The following is a 26,730-nucleotide window of genomic DNA, read 5'->3' as shown; positions in this document are numbered from 1 at the left end:
TTAAATATTAATATGTAATGTACTTTATTGGCAAACTGGCAAATTTCTGAGGTTTCCAGCATTGGAAAAAGACAACATAGTTATTATGCTATTATTAAATAAATAACAAATAATTTTTACAACCCACGTCGCTGGTGAACTCGGTTTCTGAGATAATGGCATTGCCCGATCGTTATATGTTACGTCGATATACTCACATACATATATATGTACATACAATAAGGTTGGTATTTATTTTTAGTGATTTTTTTCTAATTGCAACAAACAAACACACATATATATGTATATATGTTGGTATATACATTTAAGTAATAATAATGTCCTCCAGAACGATTTTGGCCATGGCGGCCAATCTTAAGAGGGATAAGCCAACTACGCAGGAGATATTATAGTGCACAAGTGTGTGCGCAAACACAGGTGCACTCTCTATTCCCTAACTCTCATAACCCGATGGGAGGGCAATCCGACACGACCGGAAAGAGTTCAGGCGCTGGACCAACGGCTTTACGTGCTTTCCGAGGCACGGGAGTGTACACACTTCTAACTTCCAGACTCCGGGCTGCTACTGAGAATTTTCTGACAGAAAACAACATAACATCCGTAATGATCCAAATAATTGAACCCAGGACATCCGGGTCTGCGGCCTTACATCAAGCCACTAGACCAACGAGGCAGTCACTTACATTTAAGTATTGTAATAGTATTTCGGTATAAAAGTAAATTAAAAAAACATTAGCAGTTACATTATGTTATAAATCTATATATATATATTGTATGTTTGTACTATATACCTTACTAAATCGTTTCGTTAAAATCCGATTGTGATGAAACTGAGTTGTTCTGCGTATAGATTACCATAGAATCTGCTTTATGTCGAGGCCAGCACGCAAAAATCCAGTATCTACTAAATTTAATATATAATAGAAGAATAATTAATTTACAGTAATAATACTTTCCTGGTTTATTGCGTTTAAGCCTCGATATGTTTTTGCATTTACTACCCACCAATCTCAAGGATGATAATGACTTTGAAAGGGAGAGGAGACCATTGTCAATAAAAGATAACATGATTGTCCAAAGATTTGCGCGTGCGTCAAGGGCTGTAAAGAAAACATTGTTCCGCGTTTACTGTACCTCTTTTTATACATTGTGGGCTAATTATACATTCAAATCGTACAATGCTCTTCGTGTCTAGTAAAATAACGCCTTGGTATGCATTCTTGGTTCACAGGGTGCGGGTCAGCTCCAACAAAATTCTAAGCATGATTGCTAACAGACTAGACTGTATATTTATAAACCGCTGTTGTAAAGTTTCAGCTGAAACAGTAAATTATATAAGTAGTAGATAGTTTTTTTTTAAATTTTTTGTTTCGTTAAAACCGTTTTTTTTTTGTAATTTTGTATATAAGTTTTGTTTCTTGAATAAATAAATTATTAATAATTGAACACGCGGACGACGCCGCGGGGAATTTTAGTATGTTATAAACCATTAAACTGATATAAAGCCAAACTCAAAACATATTTTATGAATTTATATAAATAAAAACTGCATATATTCAATAAATATTTTAATTCAGTGATTTATTTTTATCCTTATAATAATATATAATTAATATTATATAATTATATATCCAAGGAACACAACTTTTATATACTGTTAACCAAATATATCTTTAGTATATAACGCTTTCTGTTTAGTTAGCAGCTTTAGCTGGTTATCAATTATCTGTCTCGTATAATAATAATTTATACACAATTTGTTCTAATATAATGACAATAAATAAAAAACATAACGAATATTTGATAGTTTTTCCATTATTATGAGTTTTATGGTATTCCTTCCAGTGGTGAGACGCATGCGGGACATCTATCGAGTGATGCTTTATGACACTCTTGTAGAAGTGGGCGGAGGCGCGCGGTGTGCGCGTGCGCAATGGGTCCGCGAAGTCTACACTGTAGAGGCCGAATTTCATTCTGAAAACGTTTTTTATTTTTTATTTTATGATAGGACCAGTTTGATTGGTCAATATTGCCCATAGATGAGAGCTATCAGGAATAGTTACTGTACTTTACAGCAATTTCAATTTCACTTGGTGGTAGGACTTTGTGGAAGCACATCTGGGTAGGTTTTTTTTTATAGAATAGGAAAGTGGACGAGCATATGGGCTACCTGATGGTAAGTGGTCACCAAACGCCCTTAGACATTGGTATTGTAAGAAATGTCAACCATCGCTTATAGCCAATGCGCCACCAACCTTGGGAACAAAGATTTTATGTCCCTTGTGCCTGTAATTACACTGGCTCACTCACCCTTCAAACCGGAACACAACAATATCAAGTATTGCTGTTTTGCGGTAGAATATCTGATGAGTGGGTGGTACCTACCCAGACGAGCTTGCACAAAGCCCTACCACCAGTACAACCCACTCATCACATAATCAACCACCATACAGCAATACTTCGTATTGTGTTCCGGTTTGAAGGCTGAGTGAGCAAGTGTAACTACATACATTATATCTTAGTTCCCAAGGTTGGTGGCGCTTGACGATGTATGAATTGGTTAATATTTCTTGTAGGCCCAATGTTTATGGTGCCCATTTACTATAAGGTGGCTTATTAGTCCGTCTGTCTTCCTAATTTAAAAAAATCAAACGAATATGAAGTGTTGCATTACTAGCAATAAACATGTTGACCCGTGTCAAGCTTCGGGCGGCTACTGAGAATTTATTGACTGTAACACCCATTAATTTAATAGCTAGACTTACAGTTTTAAATTAGAATCGAGATTTATACTATTATAAACTAGACAGTACACCGATTTACATTTAAGGCAATAAATAAGTTAATTATAACATTACTTACTACCTCTAAGATTGATTGCAAGAATCCCTAGATTTTGTCATATTAAGAAATATGTAATATTGTATCATTTATGACTTTATAGTGTATATAATATAAGTATGTATATATTATTTTGTATATAATACATATTAAGTTATTATAAAGTTGACTGGCAGGGTTTTTAATTAAATAAACATTTTATGTAATCTAATATTCAATTTTAAGCATACGTATGTCCGAACATCCATTCGAAATTGTCCAAGAGAGACCATACTGTGTACCCGACGACATTCGCGCCGTCTTCCTTTATAGCAAGAAGAATCTGGAACAAATAAAAACAATTGAATTATCATGTGTTTCATTTGTCTTTTCATCTCTCGTGAATGATGACTAGGCTGTAGCGTGATGTTAAAGGGACTATACCGATCCTCAAGAATTAGACTATCAATTGCGGAAATATTTTTTCAAATACGATTTATAGTTCCAGGGATTAGCACGTTCAAACAAAACACACACAAACTCCTCATCTTTATTATACTATCATAGATAATATTTCATTCGTCATAAATCCTCAGTTTAGAATTAATCTTTTTTTCGATTTTAAATAATATCATAAACAATTATATACATATTATAATAATTTGTTATTTATCGGCTGTTTGAATTTATCACTATACTATTTATGAAATTAAAAAAATATATAATTAATTGGTATCGTTTCGCGGTTGTATTTAAATCATGATTTATATTATAATTTGTGGTCGGAATTCCATTGTAAATCATTGTTTTTATATGAGGATATTTAAATAGCATCCGGCACAAAAAAGTCTAAAAAAATGTTTGTTGACCCTTTAACTTCATTATTATTATTATTTATTTAACAATAAAAACCAACCAAATTACAATTAAATGCACTACAGGCACTACAAAAACCACGAAAGTTTATCTTGAGTGCCGTTCCGTCTATGGATTTACATACAATATATGCTATAATTAATTAATTAATTTGGAAGTAATATTTTAATACAAGTCCGGCGCTATGGGGGATCATAATTGCGAATCAATCGGACCTGTGAAAGCTGGCCCTTTTGTCATTTAGGAAATGACCTTCAAACGCCAAAATAAATTAATAAATCTCGATCACCTTATGTTTTAAACAGAATAAACCGCATCCAAATCGGGCTTCGATACGTTGGGAGCTTCGATCACTAATAAAAACGTTGAGGGTTAAAAAAAAAACATGACATATATTGGTTAGATATAAGGCCGTACATCCTGAGGTCCTGTTAAAAAGTGTACACTCCCGTGTTTGGTGTGCACGTAAAACCGTTGATCCTGCGCCTGAACTCTTTCCGGTCGTGTCAGATTTGCTGTCCCATCGGATTATGAAAACGACGGAATAGAGTGTGCACTTGGGTTTGCGCACTATAATATGTCTTTGCAGTTGGCTAATGTCTCTTGATTTTGGACGCCATGGCTGAAATCGGTCAGGAGGACATCACCATCATCATCATAACAACTGTACAAAGAAGTTTCTCTTATAATATAATTGTCCGTTATAATATAATTGTCAAGCTGTCTAATTATAGAACAAAGTACCTGAGCATATAAGAAAAGCTACCTCTAAATTTCTCCAGACTCGTCTCCTAGATCATATTTTGTCAGAAAGTTCCTAGTTCTCTTCATCTTATGACGTCCATAATACACTAATATTAATAATAATATATATATATATATATATATATATATATATATATATATTATTCATATATATAATATAGCTCTGTTTTTATTTTTTTGTTGTTATTATATTTGTATATGTGTATATTTTCGATTATTAATTACCGCCTTCACGGATTTCTGTTTAGCCTAAATGCCTGAAGGCATTAAGTCCGCCTTTTGTTCCTACTAAACAATGTGGTGGTCAAAAAATTTATTTAAATAATTCAATAAATAATTCCATCACACGAGACAAACCTGTTTTAAGTGATCCCGTATATAGCGAAGGCGGGCTGTGTCGTAGTGGTCACTGCTGCGGGTACCCAAACCGTTTTCAGTAATTAGAATACTGACGTTGTTATACCTCTTATTGATCCAGGCGATCTGACGACGAATACCTTCCGGTTGTACCTGGATGATAAAAAACTAATTATTATAACAATTTACTCGAGATTGATTTATCCTAATACCTAATACATGCGAAAGTAACTCTGTTTATCTGTTAAGCTTTCAAGGATAAATAGATTAAGATTTTGATAAAATTTGATGTGAAGCTCTTGAATCTTGATGGGCATGGGCTTTTTTTACCTTATACCACCCCTACCCATACCCACCCCTCTAACCGTAACATGCAATCTCTAGATTTGACGAGCCGGTTGGCTTGGTTGGTGGATGCTTGCCTTTCACGCCAGAGGTTGTGGGTTCGATTCCCACCCAGGAGAGATATTTGTGTACATGAACATGTCTGTTTGTCCTGAGTCTGGGTGTAATTCTATATCTATATAAGTATGTATTTACTAAAGAAAAATAGTATATGTAGTATATCAGTTGTATGGTTTCCATAGTACAAGCTTAATTTGGGATCAGTTCCCGTGTGTGAAAAATATCCTAGGATATTATTAAAAATATTACCGTAATGTAATAACGTATTACACAGATAACGTATTATACAAATGAGTAACGATTATCAATCCGTAAGTTTAATATTTCAAATGATTTACTGATAACTCCGCTATGTTATGTAATTCAACAATATTGCACTTAACTAATTGTATGTACTTTAATTTCGCTTCCAAAGTTCCGATAACAATTACGTCGACATTCAAAACGCCATTTTTTAATGAAGCAACAAAAATGATTACAGATTATAAGATCTCGACCAAGGACGTTCGTTAAACGAATGAACTATATTTAAAAAATATTTTATTTTAATTATTAGCTCGCTAATATTTACCCACGGCTTCGCTTGCGACATAAGTAAATAACAAACTTATAACACTTCTCGGTCGTTTACTTCATTGCTGAAGGTCGTGTCCACTCTGATCTAGGGTCTGGGTCACGATCTCTGTGAATTTTCTCCAGTCCTTCCTGTCCTCAGCTTTCCTCAGGGCTGTGGTCACATGGAAACCAGTGAGATTGGTAACTTGGTCCGGCCATCGTGTGGGGCAGCGGCCACTTGGTCGTTTCCTCTCTACTTTGCCAAGCACCATCAGCTTGTCGAGGTTGTCAGGCTGCCTTCGCGCTATATGACCAAAATAATGAAGGACACGCTGGTAGCAAATACTTGACAATCTCGTTTTTTTTTAGGTGCAGTTGTTGCAGGATCGAGACATTGGTTCTCTTGGCCGTCGACGGTATGCGCAGCATTCTTCGCCAGCACCACATCTCGAACGCGTCGATCTTCTTCCTCTCCAGTGAGCGAATTGTCCAGGATGCCGAGCCATAAAGAAAGATGGAGAATATCAGAGTCTGAACGAGCCGTTTTTTCGTTTTGTTCGATATTTTCCTGTTCTGGGTTCGATATTTTCATATTCGGGTTAGTTTGCTCATTGCAGACTTGGCTTGAGATCGTCGCCGGATCTCCTTTTCACAGCCTCCTTGGTCGGTCAGTAGTGAGCCGAGATACAAAAACTCAGACAAATTCAAGGTCACTTAGTTTTCCGGTTCGAATTAGTGTACCAGCCCTATCTACTATTACAACTTTAGTCTTTGCTCTATTGACTGTTAGACCAACCTGCTTGCTTTCATGTTGGACTCTTCTGAAGAGTTCGCCAAGTTCTTCTGCGGATGACGCAATTAGAGTGGTATCATCTGCGTATCGAAGGTTGCTAATCTTCATCCCGCCTATCGAAATGCCGCCCTGCCAGTCATCTAAAGCCCTTCTCATGATGAACTCCCCGTAGATGTTAAAAAGGATGGGGGATAGGATGCAGCCTTGCTGTACCCCTTTCACCAGTTTGAAAGGTCCCGATAACGCATCATTGACCCTCATAACAGTTTCACCATCTTTGTACAGGTTAGCGATGAATACTGCCAGGTGCTCGGGAACTCCCATCTCTATTAAAATTTTCCAGAGACAGTCCCAACGTACGCAGTCAAAAGCCTTGGAGTAGTGAATGAAGCACATCAGTGTTGGCTTGCAAAATTCGCGGCTTTTTTCAAATCACTACCTTAGGATTACATTATCAAAGATCCTTCCATAGTGCTAACCTACTGTGTAGTTAGTAGTTTATCATCCGATAAAGAATGATCGTTTTTTTATGCATTGAATGTAATGCAAAAAAAACAATAAAAAATTAACAAAAACTCGAAATACAGACTACTTTTATAATACTTAGTATCGTGTGTTCCGGTTTGAAGGGTGAGTGAGCCAGTGTTATTACAGGCACAAGAGACATAACATCTTAGTTTCCAAGGTTGGTGGCGCATGGCGACTGAATGGTTAATTTGATTTACAGTTACCATCATTTGTCTTGAATTGAGGATTACCGGAATAATACACTAAACTTAAATAATAGTATATGTAATTAAAGAACTCACCACTATATATGCAAAGTCAGTTTTAGGCCAGTGGGGATCCTTCTCTAATACAAGATTCAACTCCTTCGAACCAGACAAGTACCAAAGACCTGGGTCTTCGTTCTCACGGGCTGATCTCACTAGTCGACTTGTGTAGAAATTGAGGCTGAAGAAGTCGTATGTACCTTGAAGAAACTAAGCGTCTTTCAATCGTATTTACTTCGTAGGGCTTTGTGCAAGGGCGTCTGGGTAGGTATCACCCACTCAAATATTCTACCGCCTAGCAGCAATACTTAGTATTGTTGCGTTTCGGTTTGATGGGTGAGTGAGCCAGTGTAAGTACAGGCATAAGATACATAACATCTTCGTTCCCATGGCTGGTGGCGCATTGGCGATGTAAGGATTTTTTACTAAAGGAAGGAAGGAATAATAGGAAGTTAATATTTCTTACAATACCGACCGCCGGTTGTGACCACTTAACATCAGGCTGCCTACATATTAAAAAAACACTTACGTATGTAGAATATTAATTTATACGCCCGACGGGGCGTCTTGTTTTTGTGTGGGGCGTTACTACAAATAAATAATTAAAACTCTTTCAAGCAGTTTTAATTCATATTTTTTTAAGGGTCATTAATCACCGATTCGGAACGTTGTTTAATAAAAAAAAAACGAATGAAATCAAAAGCTGTTTTTTATTTATATATATTAAACTACTAAAACCGGTTAACTTTACTGCTGGTAGGGGTTTGTGCAAGCTCGTCTGGATAGGTACCACTGACTCATCAGATATTCTAGCGCAAAACAGCAGTACTTGGTATTGTTGTGTTCCGGTTTGAAGGGTGAGTGAGCCAATTTAATTACGGCCATAAGGGACATAACATCTTAGTTACCAAGGTTGGTGGCACATTGGCAATGTAAGCGATGGTTAACATTTCTTACAATGCCAATGTCTATAGACGTTGGTGAACACTTATCATCAGGTGGCCCATATGCTCCGCCTACATATACTATAAAAAAATGCATGTATATAAATTTGTTACAGCTTTTATTTGAATAAGCTTATAGACGTTCCTACATATTTAAAAACTGTCATGTACCATGACATGATACCTATTGTTAAATTACTTTTAAGCAAATTCTAAGCATTGTAATTGTGGTTGGGAAAAGTGTGTTTTCCTATAATTACTAGTACATATTGTAAGGCTACAACATAATTTAATTTAACATATTTTTAAATAATAGTTGTATATAATATTCTCCCGGTTATTTAATTACAGATTTTTATTAATGTAATAAATAATTCTTGGTTTGAAGTCTTCATAAAGAAATTTAGAACATGATTTTGTAATTTTGACATTGACAGTAATGAAAAAGTGATGGCTGGCTTTAAAATATTTAAGTAAAAAAATATAATAATTGTAAGCTGGTATTATTGAAAATTATTAAAAAAAATCCCATTAACCTAGTTGTGATTACAATTTAGCTTAACTAATGTAAAGGATGTGAGGATTTTGTGGACTTGTCGGATATCTAAATACATAAATAAAACCTAAATTATATTTTATTGTAATTACTTTATAATTGTTACTGTAGTGTACACCCATCAACAATCATCTATTAATTAATATTTTATAACATACATATATATATGATCTGTCATCTCGGGTGACACAACGCGTAGCGCGGGAAAAAACAATGGCGCGATATTGGAATTGGCGCGAAGTGAAGACGGTGTGTGTGCATGGCGAGCTGATATATAAAATGTAATAAATCTTATTTAGTTTGTAATACCGATCTTACGTCGTGAGTTAAAGTGTGAACATTACAGTTAAATAAAACGATTTTAATTATTTTTATGGTCGAGGGCAACCGGAACAGTAATAGTAGTAACCGGTATAGTAACTTAATATGTACATTAAATCGTTCATTGCTCAATTACCATTTATTATTCATTTGTTATTCATATTTATATAACTGGTAATTAAAGTATAGTTTTATTTATTGATAGCAAATACTATTAAAAGACTAATAATTAATACTTATATTAATAGACGGTGAAGGAAAACATCGCGAGGTATTCCATCAACCCGCATCGGTACATCGTAGTGGGATAAGCTTCTCAAAAAGGGAGACGAGCATACCTTCTCAAAAAGGGAGACGAGACCTTAGCCCAGCAGTGAGAAATTTACAGGCTGTTACTGACTAATATTGGAATAATTGATAACATAAAATAAATTATAATAGTTTAAATGACATGAATTATATATAATTTGTTAAAGTTAAATTGATGTATAAATGTGCATCCCACTAGTTGACAGAAACCTCGTACTCATTAGAAGGCCTAGCTTTTACTTACGAGATGGATAATTGTAACCACAACCTTTGGTTAAGATTAACGCGTTCTAGAAACTGAGCTATCTCGGCTTTCGTTGAAATTATTATTTAAATATACAATAAGCTACCTTGAACTAATTTCTTTTCTTCATCGGTGAATGACGGTAGTCTTGAATAGGGGAATCCCTGTTTCCGACTATATTCCGCCATTATTTTCTCAATAGATTGCGGCCAACCACCTTCTTTGGAATATATTGGATCCGAGTATCGTCCAACCTGTATGAATATGTTAGTCGTTATTAATACTGTTTCGCTAGGTTGAGTGAAATGTGATCCCGTGAACAACATCAAAGGAGAGGCCGGACCGTGATTGCTACATATCCACGCTTCAAGGTTAAAAAAGCCTAGTTTACGTCTCGTTTCAAAAGGTATAGGACCTTTCCAAATATAGCGGCTTGTGACGTCAACTGACGCCCTAACCCCGAAGTACCGTTAACAACGCAATCTAGATCATAAAATAATTTGTTATAAAATATTAACATTTTAATACCGATGGTACCTTCTCAAGGAGCGCTGAATACCTTTTGAAAACGTACGTATTAGGCATGCGTCTGATATATGAAACGATTTATAGGTCGATACCACTATAGATTTTGAATAGACAAATAAAATCATTGGATATCACCAAACGAATTGTGTATGGTATCCAAACGTAAACTGATTGTTGCGTTGTATGAAATTCGCTTTCTCCCTTTTTAACCAATTGGCATAAAGCGGAATGAAAAGGATAGCGCGAATTTTGCGATTCGGATTTCGGTTTGTTGGTTCTGTTACGGAAGTCCGTTACACAATCATCGACCTTACTATTTACTACTCATGGGCGTTTTTGGTATGTAATATGGCGGTATCTAAAATCGGATTTTGAAATCGATTTGTAAATCTGAAATCGGATAAATATCAGTTTGCGTTAAAAACCAAAAACGCCCATGACTAATAAGTATTTATCATTAACATTTTCTCTGTAGCCAAATATATACTCACTCCGAATTCTCTCGCTCTCTCCGACAGTTCTTCATCCTTTTCTGACTGAGCTTCTAACCATATTGGGTTGTTCGCTATTGATACTTTACCTACAAAAAAATGTTTAAAACATTTTTTATCGTACATACCAACGGACAGATTTACTTTAGCGTCGTTTTATTTATTTATATTTAAGAAATCAATTAGTAATATTTGTGCATATACATACTATATATTGTTTTTTTATATAAAATAAGAAGGCGGACAGGCAAAGGGGCTCAGCTGATGGTAAATACGCTGTTAGTATTCCTTACATCGCTACCAATCTTGGAAACTAAGATGTAATATCCCTTGTGGCTGTAGTTACACTGGTTCACTGGTAATATATATATATATATATATATATATATATATATATATATATATATATATTAGCGCTAGGTACCCCCTTATGTCCTTTACTCTATCCTACTAATTTATAACCATTACGGTACGAACCAGATTCAATTCCAATCTAACTTTGATTATTCTATATTTATTCGAATCGGAAACGAACCGATATTATGTTAACATATACCGTTACGTCAAAACTAAAATTAATTGTTTTGCCAATTGTCGATAATTAAATTAGAGAATAGGAAAACGGATAAACTGTAACGATTACGCTTCGATTCGATCGAGATAAAGTGACAATTTGTTAGTAGAATTGTAGCCCCATGTACATGTAACGTATGGCGTTACGACGTGAAAACACACAAATTCACTTGCACAATTTTTAGTTAGGATAACATTTAATATCAAACGCAAATAATGAGATTAGAACGTTCAAACGTACTCTTTCCGCTTTATATATTCGTATAGATGTTGGCCCAGATTTTATATAAGGTCAATACGAATTCTAATTGTTAAAACCTTTTAAATACTTCAATTCTTATTTTCGAGAACATTCATTATGAATACGTAGATGACGATTCTCATGTTCAAGGATCCATTAGTAATGGCGGACGCTAGGACCAATTAAGATCCATTATAGATAAAGAGCCTAATTAAATCTAAGCCTTCTCAAAAAAAGGGAGAGTAGGCCTTAGCCCTGTTACGGAATTATAAAAAAAAAAAGTCATGATTCTTTTTTTGTAATTTTAATGGAGCTTGTAAATTCATCATTTCATAGAACAGTGCTATTCTTTAAGAAATCACTTCATTACTTACAGGTGAAATTTTGACAACCTACGTATGGTGATACACCATTATGATGCGAGTGTTATTGAAACGTTACAATTGTTATGTTCAATGTCGCATATCACTTCTGATATTTCACGATAAATTTATTCTTTGAGTCTCGAGTTTGTTCTTACATTATAGTACATTCTTAAATGCACGACTGCTAGGCAAAATCTTTTTCGTCTGTTAAGAAGAAAGTTACGCATCTCAACCTAACATATTATAGTAGTAATAGCCCGTGAATGTCCCACTGCTGGGCTAAGTCCCCTTCTCCTTATTGAAGAGATTTTTTTTATTTTTTTATTTTGGAGCTTACTTCACCACGCTGTTCAAATTAAGGTTGTAGGTTTTTTCATTATGTTTTTATTTACCGCCGAGCACGAGATGTATAAAAGAGAGAGAAGAACACGCAATCTTCTATTAAGAATAAGAAAAAAATTAGGACAAACAAACACTGCGAACATATAGTTACTATAAATGAATGGAAAAATCTACATAATAAAAGCAAAAAAGAAACAAACCGAATATAAGAAAACAACAAAAAATCAACAAAATATATTAAAATTACAGAAAGAAAAACAAAAAATGTATGTATGTATACACATACAAAGACAAGGATACTAGTCTTCTATCTCGGTCTACCGGTATTTTTTTATAATTACTCCAAGGATATAGTAAAGTCATAACACGTACCTAAAGCAGACAGGGCGATGGGATTCTTGAATTTCATCGCGATATGTTCAAACACTTGCACAGATTAAAATCTATAATCTACTTTTGCACGCCTTTAAATGTATCTAGGAATCTAATCTAGTGTGCAATGAATTGTCGAGGAATCGCTGACTTTGATAGTACAATTTATATTAGTTTCGGAGTCAGAGATCCACCAATAGTGCTGCTAATGTTAATAAAAACCTTAGAGTTAGATAATACTGCAATCAAATTGTGTACATGTTTCTTTTGGGTGTGTAAATAAATTATTTTTATTATTATTATTATTTTGTGGCTATAGTTTTATCTCAGCGTGTATCAGGCCATTTTAAGCTAGTGCTATCAGTAATCAGATACAGATATACATTATTCTGGCTATATTCGAGGATATGCTCATTGAAACGATTAGCAATTTTAGTTAAGTCACTTTAACGTATTTATTGCAGTATTTATAAAGGAAAGACATGCAATTTTTTACAAAAAAATATATATTTTAGATGTGACTAAATTAATTCAAATAAACTGTGTGTGTAGTGTTAACTAGATTGTTGATTATTGGTTTTATAGTGTTAATAAATGTATATAAAACTAATTTCCGACCGCGATTTCGCCCGAGTGATAAGAGAGGGGTAGGCGTTATGTACAAAAAATAGGCTCTCGGAGCTTTTTTTATACCAAATTTCATCAAAATCAAAATCATTCATCAAAACAGCCGTAAAAGCGTGACAGAAATTTTTTTCGCATTTGTAATGTAATTGTATAGATTAGTGATTGTAGTATACTAGACCAAGTGACTAATTGTTTATATTTATAATTTCTAAAATAATTATTGGTTAACGGGGATACTAAGGGATTGTCAGGAGTAAAATTTCGGAGATTTCCCAAATTTCCCAGCGATATGGCAACCCTACGCTAAACGTTAACCGAGTCAATGTCAAATGACTGTCTAAAGGATAAACGTGGTAAGTATTACGTCATATGTTCGTACTCGTGCTGTATTTTTCGATAAAACCACGAAAACCATTAGTCCACTTAAAAAACGCCCGATCGTGTTGGATTTGCGTTATCGGATTATGCGAGTAGAGGAATAGAGTGCTCATGCACAAACTTTTAAGCACAGGGTTCTGCACTATTGGCTAGGCTCCTTGGCCACCGTGGGCAAAATGTTTCAGGATTACGGCCGTGCAAAGTGAAACATATTTAGTCGTGGTTTTTATTTTACCTTTCAATAAGTCTTATGCTTTAATATTGTATAAGGGAATTTTATTTATTTTAATTAAGTATTACATATTTATATAAGCACTTTTTATCGTCATTTTACAGAATCATATTAATGTAAAGCTACCACCGGTTCGGAATGTACATTCTATCGAAGAACCGACAAGAAAGTCTGTAGTTACCTCTTTTCAAACATTTCAAATACAAGTTATATCAATCAAATGCAAATAAATTGTTATATCCTGGAAGTGAACATGGAGCTAACTCCACGCATTTATATAATCTTGTGTTGATTAATATGCCTTATTTATTATTATTAACGTTTTATTAACAAACGATTTAAATTTACTGGTGGTAGGGCTTTGTGCAAGCTCGTCTGGGTAGGTACCACCCACTCATCAGATATTCTACCGCAAAACAGCAATACTTGATATTGTTGTGTTCCGGTTGGAAGGGTGAGTGAGCCAGTGTAATTACAGGCACAAGGGACATAAAATCTTAGTTCCCAAGGTTGGTGGCGCATTGGCTATAAGCGGTGGTTGACATTTCTTACAACGCCAATGTCTAAAGGCGTTTGGTGACCACTTACCATCAGGTGGCCCATATGCTCGTCCACCTTCCTATTCTATAAAAAAAAAAAAAAAAATTACTAACTGGTAAAGTTACAACAGTTTCCTAAAGAAACATTTAACTAATCGTTTTACTATAATAAACATGATAAAACTTCGTTATAATCATTACGATTTATTTATATTTATTTTATTTTTATTATGTATGATAAATAAACTAAGTCGCAGCAGAATTAAAAACAGTTATCAAGTTATTAAGTCATATGATTGATAAAAACAATATTATCTATTAATTATTTCATACATAAGGAACCATTGTATATTATATATCATATTGTATATAATATGCAATATATATATTATAAATATAATATAAAAATGTGGCCATCGACATACACACACATATATATATCTGATGAATATGGTGGTATCTAGCCAGACGGGTTTGCATAAAACCCTACCAACTAGTAAATGCAAGTATGCTAAATTGTACAGGTCATTTAAAAAAAAAAGCAACCTTGATATTTCTCCTTGTAGTTCTCGTCATATATCCTCCAAGCCTTCGCATGGGCCATCAGTACGTTCTTGTTGCATATAAACGGGCCGAGAAGTTCTTCACTGATCAGCGGTACAAATTTCCCCATGTTGTAGTTTAAGTCGCATATTATAAGCGGTTCGTTTATTGTGATCCATGTTTTTACTCTATCCGCGTACATTGAGAATACAGTTCGCGCATAATCCGCGAACCAGTCCACGATTAAGGGGTTCGTCCAACCACCTAAAATATATATATACTCTTATAGTAATTAACTGAATTCCACGCGCGCGAAGCCACGGACGTAGGACGCCCTCTAGCTGGGAGTGACGATATACGCAAAGTGGCTGGAAGTAGATTGAAAACGCTGAAGATTGAGCTCAGTGGCGTGCCTTTGGAGATTCTTATGTCAAAGGGTTGATGATGACGATGAAGTCACGGACAGAGCTAGTATGTAATGAAGCCATGTATAACAATTTTCACGTATTAATATATATATGATAATAGAATAATTTAGAAACTAACTAACTCACCAAGATTCTGTATGTTCAGTGGTAGGTCGAAGTGGTAAAGGGTGACGACGGGTTCGATTCCCTTCTTTAACAGTTCATTGATTAGTTTGTTATAATACCTCACGCCATCTTTGCTTATCCTGTTTGGAAATCCCGTGGGTAAAATTCTAGTCCACGATATTGAGAATCTGGAAATTGAATAATGCTCTTAGGTAATTGCAGTTCGTCTTCAGCTACATAGCATCAATTAACCACTTCTACCACTTTGATATTCCTGTAGGAGAGGTGAGTGACTTGGTTTAATATTTATATAATTATGATTATTAACAATCTTTATTTTAATTCATCATACATGTAGGGAAGTGGCGTATTGACCCCATGGCCACTGGGTAAATGCTTGCCCAGGTTCGTTCCAAGCCTCTGGACTATCTCAAGTTTTATTTATTTAAAATAATTACCGATAGAAATGTAGCCCCAAATCATGAGCAATATGGACGTCTTCTCTCCACAGATGGTAGGAATCGCAAGCCACGTCACCAGTGGTACCATCCTCGATAATATTCGGGTTGTTATGTACCACACTATCCCATATGCTTCTACCTTTATCTACAAAATAAAATAACGATGACAAATAAAAAAAAAGTTTATTTCGACAACACATGGTTAATTACATCTTAACATAATTTTAGTAAACTTTATCTATATATATTTATTATTGACGAGCCGGTTAGCGTGGTTGGTAGAACACTTGCCTTTCACGCCGAAGGTTGTGGGCTCGATTCCCACCCAGGACAGACATTTGTGTGCATGAACATGTCTGTTTGTCGTGAGTCTGGGTGTAATTATCTACATAAGTATGTATTTACAAAAGAAAAGTAGTATATGTAATATATCAGTTATATTATATATTGACTGCCTCTTTGGTCTAGTGGCTTGATATAAGACCGCAGACCCGGAGGTCCTGGGTTCAATTCCCAGGTCGGACCAATAAAAAGTTTTGGGTTTTTCTGTCAGAAAAATTCTCAGTAGCAGCCCGGAGTCTGGAAGTTGGAAGTGTGTACACTCCCGTGCCTCGGAAAGCACGTAAAGCCGTTGGTCCTGCGCCTGAACTCTTTCCGGTCGTGTCGGATTGCCGTCCCATCGGATTATGAGAGTTAGGGAATAGAGAGTGCACTTGTGTTTGCGCACACACTTGTGCACTATAATATCTCCTGCGTAGTTGGCTAATCTCTCTTGAGATTGGCCGCCGTGGCCGAAATCGGTCTGGAGGACATTATTATTATATCAGTTGTCTGGTTTCTGTCTGGTGTCTGGCTTAATTTGGGATCAGATGGCCGTGTGTGAAAAATGTGCCAGGATATTATTATTATTATTATTATATCTATATTAGGGCTATGTGCGGGTAGGTACCACCTAGATGATGTAATTAGTTAATTGAAAATACCTGTTTATTCAGAATGTTAGTATGGCGCCTGCAGTAATATTGATAGCTATTAGTATCAATTGCTGATTTAAGATTTAGGGTTATGTAAATATCAGGCGTTCTTAAAAATTAAGTGCAATTAAATATTTTTTACGTGCTAAAGATAATATTAAAAAATACAACATTGAAAAATGATATATATATTATAGTCAAAATTCCGTCCAAATGGATTTAGGCCAGCCTAAAATAAGAATTGAAAATCAAGTTAATTATAAAAAAAAATTGAAGACAATAAGATATTGAAATAGATAGACACAATACATTCATATTGAATTAGATTTATTCAATTGCTCTCGCAAAAAATGATTGTTTACTTGGTGGTAGGGCTATCTGCCCGCCTGTCTGGGACCACCAACTCATCATATATTTTGCCGATAAACAGCAATACTTAGTATTGTTGTGTTCCGCTTTGAAGAGTAGGTGAGGCGCCTGTCCCTGGTGGCCTTAGTCGGTGAAGACCTCTCGCTGCCGAGTGTGATAAATGCCATGCTTGGTAGCGAGAGGTGCTGGTTGGAGACGGTCTCCTTCTGCGAAAATGTCATGTCGCAGAAGGAGGCAGCGGAGCGGGAGCGTGAGGAGAGGGCCTCCGCTGACTCGCTTCGCCGAAGAAGAACGGGGAGAAGGCGTCGGCGCTATGCGCATCTTCTCCTCCCACCCTAAGTGTTGCCGGGGTTAGGGGGTCTTTGTACCCTGAAAACCCTCTAGGATTTGGAGGCCTGCAGAGGCGGGCCAACCGTCGGGGCGACACGGTAGTATGCGCAAGCGATCCCGTGACGCCCCTCGAAAAGGCGGTGTGGGTACCGCTGGTTTTTTAGTGGGTATTCCGGCACATACTCGGCGCCGGCGAGTCCCACATACCCCCCCACTTCAAGTGGGGAAAACGCGTAAACGCGTTTTACCAGCGAAAAAAAAAAAAGGTGAGGCAGTGTTGGCAGGCACAAGGGAATTTCACTTGTATATTTATTTACTGGTGGTAGGGCTTTGTGCAAGCTCGTCTGGGTAGGTACCACCCACTCATCAGATATTCTACCGCAAAACAACAATACTTGATATTGTTGTGTGCCGGTTTGAAGGGTGAGTGAGCCAGTGTAATTACAGGCACAAGGGACATAAAATCTTAGTTCCCAAGGTTGGTGGCACATTGGCTATAAGCGATGGTTGACATTTCTTACAATGCCAATGTCTAAGGGCGTTTGGTGACCACTTACCATCAGGTGGCCCATATACTCGTCCACCTTCCTATTCTATAAAAAAAAAAAAATATTTTTCAAGGTTGGAGGCGTCGTATCAAGTGGCTAACTTTTCAATTAATACAATAAAAAGAACTGTAATTTTTTATTAATATATACATGATTAGTTGCTCTTGAATATAAATGAGCGAATCAAACCTAGTTTGTAATTTACACTACTTGTATAATTACTGTAATTATCGTTTAACCATGGATTATAACGTAAAACAATAATTAACAAGTCTGAAGTCGGTTTGTTAATAATTAAATCGATTACGGTCATGATCAAAATTATTTTTATGGCATTTCTCAACATGTTTAATAAAGGCGCTTTTTTTTATAGAATAGGAAGGTGGGCGAGCATATGGGCCACCTGATGGTAAGTGGTCACCAAACGCCCTTAGACATTGGCATTGTAAGAAATGTCAACCATCGCTTATAGCCAATGCGCCACCAACCTTGGGAACTACGATTTTATGTCCCTTGTGCCTGTAATTACACTGGCTCACTCACCCTTCAAACCGGAACACAACAATATCAAGTATTGCTGTTTTGCGGTAGAATATCTGACGAGTGGGTGGTACCTACCCAGACGAGCTTGCACAAAGCCCTACCACCAGTAAAAGTGCAGCAGTGCTGTAACAACCAGTGAATGTCCCACTGCTGAGCTAAAGCCTCCTCCCCTTTCTTGAGGAGAAGGTTTGGAGCTTCCATCACGCTGCTCTTATGCGGGTTGGTGGATTACACATGAGGCAGAATTTCAGTGAAATTAGACATATGCAGGTTTCTTCACGATGTTTTCCTTCACTGTTAAGCACGAGACGATAAACACAAATTAAGCACATAAAACATCAGTGGTGTTTGCCCAGGCTTGAACCCACGATCATCGGTTAGGATTCACGTGTTCCTTCAAACCGGAACACAACGATACCAATGCTGTTTAGCGGCTTAATACCTGATGACTAGCAAACAGGTATTTTCAACTTACTAATTACATTATTAAATAAATTCTCTCTACACTTTATTGAGGAAAAATTAACTAAAACCTTGATAAGTATATCAAGATACAGTTGATCGACCTTGTCTTATATACTATATGATAGTAAGCTAGCCATCTGTTTCAACTTTCCACGGTTAAGTGTTGTAATTCGCGATATTTTTATACAATATTTAAATTACAGACATTTTAATTACACAAGGGACATACAATCTTAGTTCCCAAGGTTGGTGGCGAATTGGCTATGTAAGCGATGATTGACATTTCTTAGAATGCCAATGTCTAAGGGCGTTGGTGACCACTTACCATCAGGTGGCCCATATGCTCGTCCGCCTTCCTATTCTATAAAAAAGAAAACATTCGATAACCAATTTATATATACATATGCATTAATATATCGTCATATTTCTACATAGAACTATTGGTTCGAATTGCAAATAAAATACATTATTTATCTTGATTGAACGAACTTCTTCCATTAGTTATTTATTAAAAAAAAAAAAAAAAAACAAAAATACTTTGTGATAACTTTTACCATAGTTGTCGTTTGTTTTACCTTATTTTAAATATAAAAATTGACGCTTAAGTTTGTTTACAAAAGTTATATGAAGTTTATTTATCTGTAGGCATTTTAGATATTTGAAAAACTCTCATAAATTTTGTATAATATAAGAGTTTGGACATCTTGCGCTTCCAAAGCGCTCGGATTGACAAATTTCTCTCTGATAACGTTGACATAAGCTATATATAAAACAATGTACATTTAAATAAATAGTAAATATATCTATTCGTCCTGAAAATATTTACTAAAATAATTTTCAAGTTCCATATCAATCAGTAGTTTTTTGCATGAAACCGGAAAAACAAACAAAACGTACCTATATCCTATAATAGTTACTATTTATTATACAGTACTATGAAGAGGTGTTTACTTTATATATTTGCAAAGTACCGTACCGTAACAGCCTGTGAATGTCCCACTGCTGGGCTAAAGGCCTCCGCACCTCTTTTTGAGGAGAAGGTTTGGAGCTTATTCCACCACGCTGCTCCAATGCGGGTTGGTGGAATACACATGTGGCAGAATTTCAGTGAAATTAGACACATGCAGGTTTCCTCACGATGTTTTCCTTCACCGTCAAGCACGAGATGAATTATAATCACAAATTAAGCACATGAAAATTCAGTGGTGCTTGCCCGGGTTTGAACCCACGATCATCGGTTAAGATTCACGCGTTCTTACCACTAGGCCATCTCGGCTTTTCAATTAATTATATTTGCAAAGTATACAGTATTTATTCTGTATCGTATGTACCGAAGCAATGCTATTTAACTTCAATCTTAACTAATATTATAAATGCGAAAGTATGTTTGTTTACCTGATGTTAAGTGGTCACCACTGCCCAAAGACATTGGCGATGTAAGAAATATTAACCATACCTTACCTCGCCAATGCCCCACCAACCTTTGGAAAAATATGATATGTCCCTTATGCCTGTAGTAACAAAAGATACTTCTCATGCTAACTCGCTTTTGACTAACCAAACTTTTTGACTTACCACTGGCATTCCAAGCACCCTCTATCTGGTAAGCAGACGTAGCCGCACCAAATTTGAAACCAACGGGAAACTTCATATCCAAAGCGAGACAAGCTGTCCATAGGGCACTGAAACTAAAATTGAACAAATGATTGATTGAAATTGATTTGTGAATAGCAGATTCATTGTCAGACATAAGACTTTTTATGATTGTGAATGTTGACCACCGCCCACAGTCAGAAGAAGTATTAACTATTCCTAAATTTAAAATTTATCATAAATGTACTAAGCATGAGAACTTGAGTTACTGTGCCTTATTTATAAAATACAAGTTTTCATTCGCGGCTTCACCTTTCACCTTGTAAGAGGGGAGAGCTATGCTAGGTGTTAAGTATAAAAAATCCTATGCATTTCCTTGGGTTTCGGAACATGCTCGAAATAACAGTATTATATATATATATATATATATATATGTTTCTTATACTTCGTATACTTTTTACTGGTGGTAGATCTTCGTGCAAGCCCGTCTGACTATGACTCACCGTACCGTCAGAGATCAGTGATATTCTACTGCAAAACAGCAATACTTAGTATTGTTGCGTTTCGGTTTGAAGGGTGAATGAGCCAGTGTAACTCCAGGCTTAATGTGGATCATCAATGGACGGTGATAACTTACTACCAGGTGCTCATTTCAGTAGCTAGTTCTATAGTAACCACAGGTGTAAAAATCTTTTTTTAGTGCTAAATTAACGAGTAAACAAACTCATAACTTTGAAAAACATTTAGTCATTAAGAAAATATTATAACATATTTCCCGTTTCTACGTGTCGCTTATTTTATGCATAAATTATATACAGTGTATAACTTTGTGTACTTATGGAGATAAAGCTGAAGGTTTCTACATTTTCTTAAAAAACAAAAACAATATGTCAAATAGTAAAGTAGTTATTCACGTCCCACTGTTGCGCTTTTGACTGTACTACTTGATGGTATAAAGATCATCACCTGACATAGACAAATAAGAAATATTAACCATCCTTACATCACCAATGCAACACCAACCTTGAGAACTAAGGTATGTTCGTTGCGCCTGTAGTTACAATAGCTCACTCATCCGGAACACAACAATACTAAGCATTGTTGTTTGACGATGAAATCCTATGGTCGGGATAGAAGGAACATATCATCTAAGTTCCCGAGGTTGGTGGTGCATTGGAAATGTAAGGAATGGTTGATATTTCTTACAGCGTCAATGTCTGTGGGCGTTTGTGACGACTTACTATCAGTTACTTACTATCCATTTGCCATTCCGCCTACCTACTTATATAAAAAAATGTTATGAAGGAAGAGAAATGGCCCAAAAATTTACATTCACTCTGATACGAAATCCGAAGATTGAGATCAGCTTCTTTATAAGAAACTTGATATGTCTAATAACTGAACACGATCGGTAATTGGCGACGGTGTCCTGAGCCGAGGTTCGGCCTCACAGGGGGCATCCTTAGAACACGCGTATTTCGAGCCCTTAATTGGGCTCCCAACAATTGGCTAAGTGTCTTAAAGACTCGCCTCTTGCCCAGTGACGCTGTCGAGGCTACTTCGGTCAACAGCAACAAGTCAATTTAAACCCACCGGTAACCAAAAACAATATCAAAAGGAAATCAGTATACACTTTTTTTCGGCTGGAAAAACGCGTTACGCGTTTCCCCCACGGGAACTGAATCCTCCCGGGTATATGGGGCTCGCCGGTGTCCAAGGCGCCGAGTGCGCGCCCCGAACATCGGAATAGCCACAAAAAAACCAGCGGTACCCTTTCCGTCTTAACGAGGAGCACCACGTTAATGTAATTTCTCACTTCGTATGAATAATACAAAATTACTAATATTTTTTATTGCATTTAACATTGTGTACATAGGTGGTCTTAATATAATGACGTCACCTGTGTAGCAGTAGCCTGTCGAGCGAAGGACATCAGTAGGCGAAACGAAGCTTTAACTTATGAGTTTAAATAATATTGTTTAGAAACTATTGCTTTGTAGTTTTTGATTTGCTCTGTATTGGCGCGTCTTGGGGGTAGGGACGACAGTCAAGCTCCCTCTCCGCCGACTCTAAAGAAGCAAATTTTTCTGTTTTTCGCGTATCTTATATGCTTCGTTTTCATATATTATAAGAAAATATCATTTATTTTAGTAAGGAAATTCTAAAGTTATATTTATTTTAAGTCCATAATTATGGTTATGTAAGCATATCGACATTTACATCGGGAGTAGTAGAATGTATTTAATCGATAGGTTAGTATGTTAATTCTAGGTTTATGTCTGAGTATAGATAATTAAATTGAAATTAATTTTATATGCATTTCTTAAATGAAATAGGCAGGCAAAAAGAACTACCAAATTGGCTAACAAGTTGGCGTGATTGGTAGATACTTGCCTTTCACGCTGAAGGTTGTGGGTTCGAATCCCACCCAGGATTTTTTATTTTTGTGCATGAACATGTCTGTTTGTCCTGAGTCTGGGTGTAATTATCTATATAAGTATGTATTTACAAAAGAAAAGTAGTATATGTAATATATAAGTTTTCTGGTTTCCACAGTACAAGCTCTGTTTAGTTTGTGATCAGATGGCCGTGTGTAAATAATGTCCCAGGATATTATCGCCAACGCGCTACCAACTTGATGTTATGTTCTTTTCACCTGTAATTATACTGGCTCACTCACCCTGCCGCGTAGCGCAAGGTACTAACCAAATAAAAAACATAACTTTTAAGATATGACTAAATATAACAATAATAATGAACACATCAATCGATCGATAAGTTAGAAGTAGTAGAATATATTTTTTTTATTTTTTATTTATTTTAAGGACCACTAGTAGCTACTACATGTTTTAATGACAAATGTAAAACAATTTAGTGAAAATAGCTAACATGTGAAGCTTTTTAAAGTAGCCACAACAATTACAATATTTGTTTTAAAAATACATTAACACATAATTATAGCAACGTGAGTAGAAAGATTAAAAAAAAAAAAATAAGTCCAAATTGATACAAATTAAAGATCATAAAAAAATAAACATGCACTTAATAAAATTAAAATGTTAAGTCATAAAATAATATAGTATACGCGAAGAACATAAACTGCATCTACAAATACTATCAAGATAAGCTTTTTAAGTATATACTTTGTGGTACTATTACGTATAAGATATATTCCAGGCTAAATCACGTGAATCTAACACGTAGGTTGCCGATTCAATGCCAGGCATACCATCAGTTTTCAACCTTAAGCAAAACACCATGACATGCTTGTGCCGGGCACATTCTGCCACATGGCGATCTTCATATTTCGTTTGGAGGGTGACGAAATTAGCTTAATGATTTCTCCTTAACCTTTGACGAGAACTATATCTGTGTATAACACAGTACGACATAAATAAATAGAGTGACACTTTTATTATTTTTAATGAATTATTTATAGTAAAAATCGAATTGAAATGTAAATACTTTATTCAATCGTTTAACGGGCACCGTTGAATTGTCACTTTACAGATTAAATGAAGATTGAATTGAAATTTAATCGAATCCAAGCGAAGGAAATCAAGTGTTATATCATTATTATTTTTTCAAGTTTTCTCTTAATGTATGCATTCAAATAGTTACAGTATTTATTTATGTATATCTATCACCGAATAAAATACATATTCTTCCAAGCAGAACCATCAACAACTTCCCGGGTTATTTTTTTACTACCACTAATTAAATAAAATAGTTAAGTTAATATTTAATTAAATTTACGATCCATAAAAATCAATAAACTAATTACACGTGTATTAATTTTTAATTTAGTACGCTTTATTTATTAATATATATATATATATATATATATATATATATATATATATATATTTTATTTATATATATTTTTCAGATTCAGATTATAAATATCCTATGGATAGTTATTTTTATAATATATAAAATAAAAATAATTAAAAAAAACAAAATACACGTTACAAATTTATAGCAAAAATACGCCGTCTAAAAGATTGTTCTGTGACAATAATAATAAAAAATTTAACATCATTTTAATTTAAATTAATTATTGTTATACGATAGAAAAAAAGACTTACCTTACAATTATATGCACCGACTCCATTGTAACTGGACTAGTGTGACGTTATTTCGTGTTTTTAAGTTGAATCCAGTTGACGTAATATGTCAGACAGTTGTGATTGTTTAGTTTTATTTTTGAATCTGTGCGTTCGATAAGTCACAACCAATTTTATTGTTTTCATTTAAAATAAATTATAAGTGAAAAAAATATTATTAAAATTTTTTTACTTAAGTATTTAATAATTGTAATTAATAATTGTAATCTGACTACCAAGTCAGAGTTTAGAAGTTGATTTTGTTTGACGATTTTTTTATTTTGAATGCATAATATAGCAGAGCTGTTTGCAAATCGTGGAGAATATTTAAATCTAATATTTGTTTAAACATACGCATTCTTCGATTACAATAAGCTATAGGCTATAATGTGTAACATATGCAATGTCTATTTTTTACTAAAAAGTTATTTCATTCAACTCACGCCATCTATCGTAAGTTGATGGTACTATGCTTGAACGTTCACGCAACTGTTAAACTTGGAAGATTGAATTGAAATTCAATCAGATGAATCGTTAAACGTCATTTTCCCTTCGATTACACATATATAGCTTAGAATACTAAAAAAGTTATTTCGGCGTTGGTGACCACTTATTATCAGGTGGCCCATCTACCCAAAGTTAGTTGTTTATACTATTAGTTTAACCTCTCAAACCAACACCAAAATCTCCGCCTTACATAACATGAAAGTAAACTCACTTGCGAACACTATTTATTTATAAATCTATTATTCTAAATTCAATCACTCTCCTCAAAAAGGGAGAGGAGGCCTTTGCCCAGCAGTGGGACATTCACAGGCTATTACTGTACTGTACTGTAGTTAATTTGAATTGTAGTTGATCACTCTTTACCAAAAAGTTTTGATTAATTAACGTTAAAACTGGATATCGTCACCATGTGATCAAAGTCTGGTGAAAACAAAATGATACAGAATAAATCATAGTGAAGCAATCATTGACCCTTGTTACCGAGTTCAAATAGGCCGCCATGTTCGAGGAGTCCATTATCATCAATAAATGGTATTAAACGCATCTCTTTATTTCGTCCTAGCAGCTCGAAGACGTATCTCGATCGTGATGTCGTACAGTGATATGCGATATAGGTTTTTGTTATTCTTCTGAAATAGATTTTTTTTATATGAAAAGTTTTAATCGTATCACGGTAAATAGCAGGACGCTTTCTTATGCCGTGATGATAAAGTTTTTCAACATGATTTCGAGTCTTTCAGCTATACATATAAGGCATAATTTTATCCTAAGCATGTAGATTTATGTACCATTGTTATTATTTGTAAAGCCAATTAATTTTTGGATGATTGCACACCTTTGGAATAAAACGATCGCTTCCAGGTTACTGGTGGTAGGGCTTTGTGCAAGCTCGTCTGGGTAGGTACCACCCTCTCATCAGATATTCTACCGCAAAACAGCAATACTTGATAATGTTGTGTTCCGGTTTGAAGGGTGAGTGAGCCAGTGTAATTACAGGCACAAGGGACATAAAATCTTAGTTCCCAAGGTTGGTGGCGCATTGGCTATAAGCGATGGTTGACATTTCTTACAATGCCAATGTCTAAGGGCGTTTGGTGACCACTTACCATCAGGTGGCCCATATGCTCGTCCACCTTCCTATTCTATAAAAAAAATGGTTATTACAAATAAAAAAAAAACTGTTATTGTGTTGCCTAGCCATGTAAATAATGAGATATAAATAAAGAATCCGTTAAGTTTCTTTCGCCGGTTCTTCTCAGTTCTGAGGAGTTATTTCCGAACCGGTGGTAGATTTATGACAACCAATAAGTCAGTGTAACGCTTCTATATTGAATAAAGATTTTTGACTCTGA

The 26,730-nt window shown here is 35.3% G+C and overlaps 1 protein-coding gene across 3 annotated transcripts; it reads right to left on the bottom strand.

Annotated features, from left to right (window-relative positions):
* Positions 1-1,609: 1,609 nt before the first annotated feature.
* Positions 1,610-26,017, bottom strand: LOC126777062 (myrosinase 1-like). 3 transcript variants are annotated; one of them, XM_050499923.1, is made up of 12 exons: positions 25,859-26,017; positions 24,854-24,977; positions 20,748-20,860; positions 15,941-16,088; positions 15,504-15,670; positions 14,953-15,213; positions 10,738-10,826; positions 9,825-9,972; positions 7,381-7,544; positions 4,819-4,971; positions 3,072-3,163; positions 1,610-1,974 (listed from the first exon to the last, which is right to left on the bottom strand). In XM_050499923.1, exons 2-12 carry the CDS (start codon positions 24,877-24,879, stop codon positions 1,719-1,721), a joined length of 1,617 nt encoding a protein of 538 aa, XP_050355880.1. In that variant the 5' UTR covers positions 24,880-24,977; positions 25,859-26,017; the 3' UTR covers positions 1,610-1,718. The 3 variants fall into 3 exon arrangements, with proteins under 3 accessions (XP_050355880.1, XP_050355881.1, XP_050355879.1); XM_050499924.1 differs by lacking the exon at positions 24,854-24,977; XM_050499922.1 differs by lacking the exon at positions 25,859-26,017 and having other exon boundaries at positions 24,854-25,021.
* Between the last annotated feature and the right edge of the window lie 713 nt (positions 26,018-26,730).

This window comes from Nymphalis io, chromosome 22, assembly GCF_905147045.1.
Source record: "Nymphalis io chromosome 22, ilAglIoxx1.1, whole genome shotgun sequence".
In the NCBI taxonomy this organism is placed as follows: Eukaryota; Metazoa; Arthropoda; class Insecta; order Lepidoptera; family Nymphalidae; genus Nymphalis; species Nymphalis io.
The sequence above is the reverse complement of the archived record's forward strand: the minus strand, read 5'-3'. Positions and strand labels throughout refer to the sequence as shown.

Coding starts and splice junctions, on each gene's coding strand:
- LOC126777062 (XM_050499923.1), bottom strand. CDS start 24,879: ATGGAGTCGGTGCATATAATTGTAAG. Junction 20,861..24,853: donor TCGGTGCATATAATTGTAAG/GTAAGTCTTTTT, acceptor GTTCAATTTTAG/TTTCAGTGCCCTATGGACAG. Junction 3,164..4,818: donor TACGGGATCACTTAAAACAG/GTTTGTCTCGTG, acceptor TATTTGTTCCAG/ATTCTTCTTGCTATAAAGGA.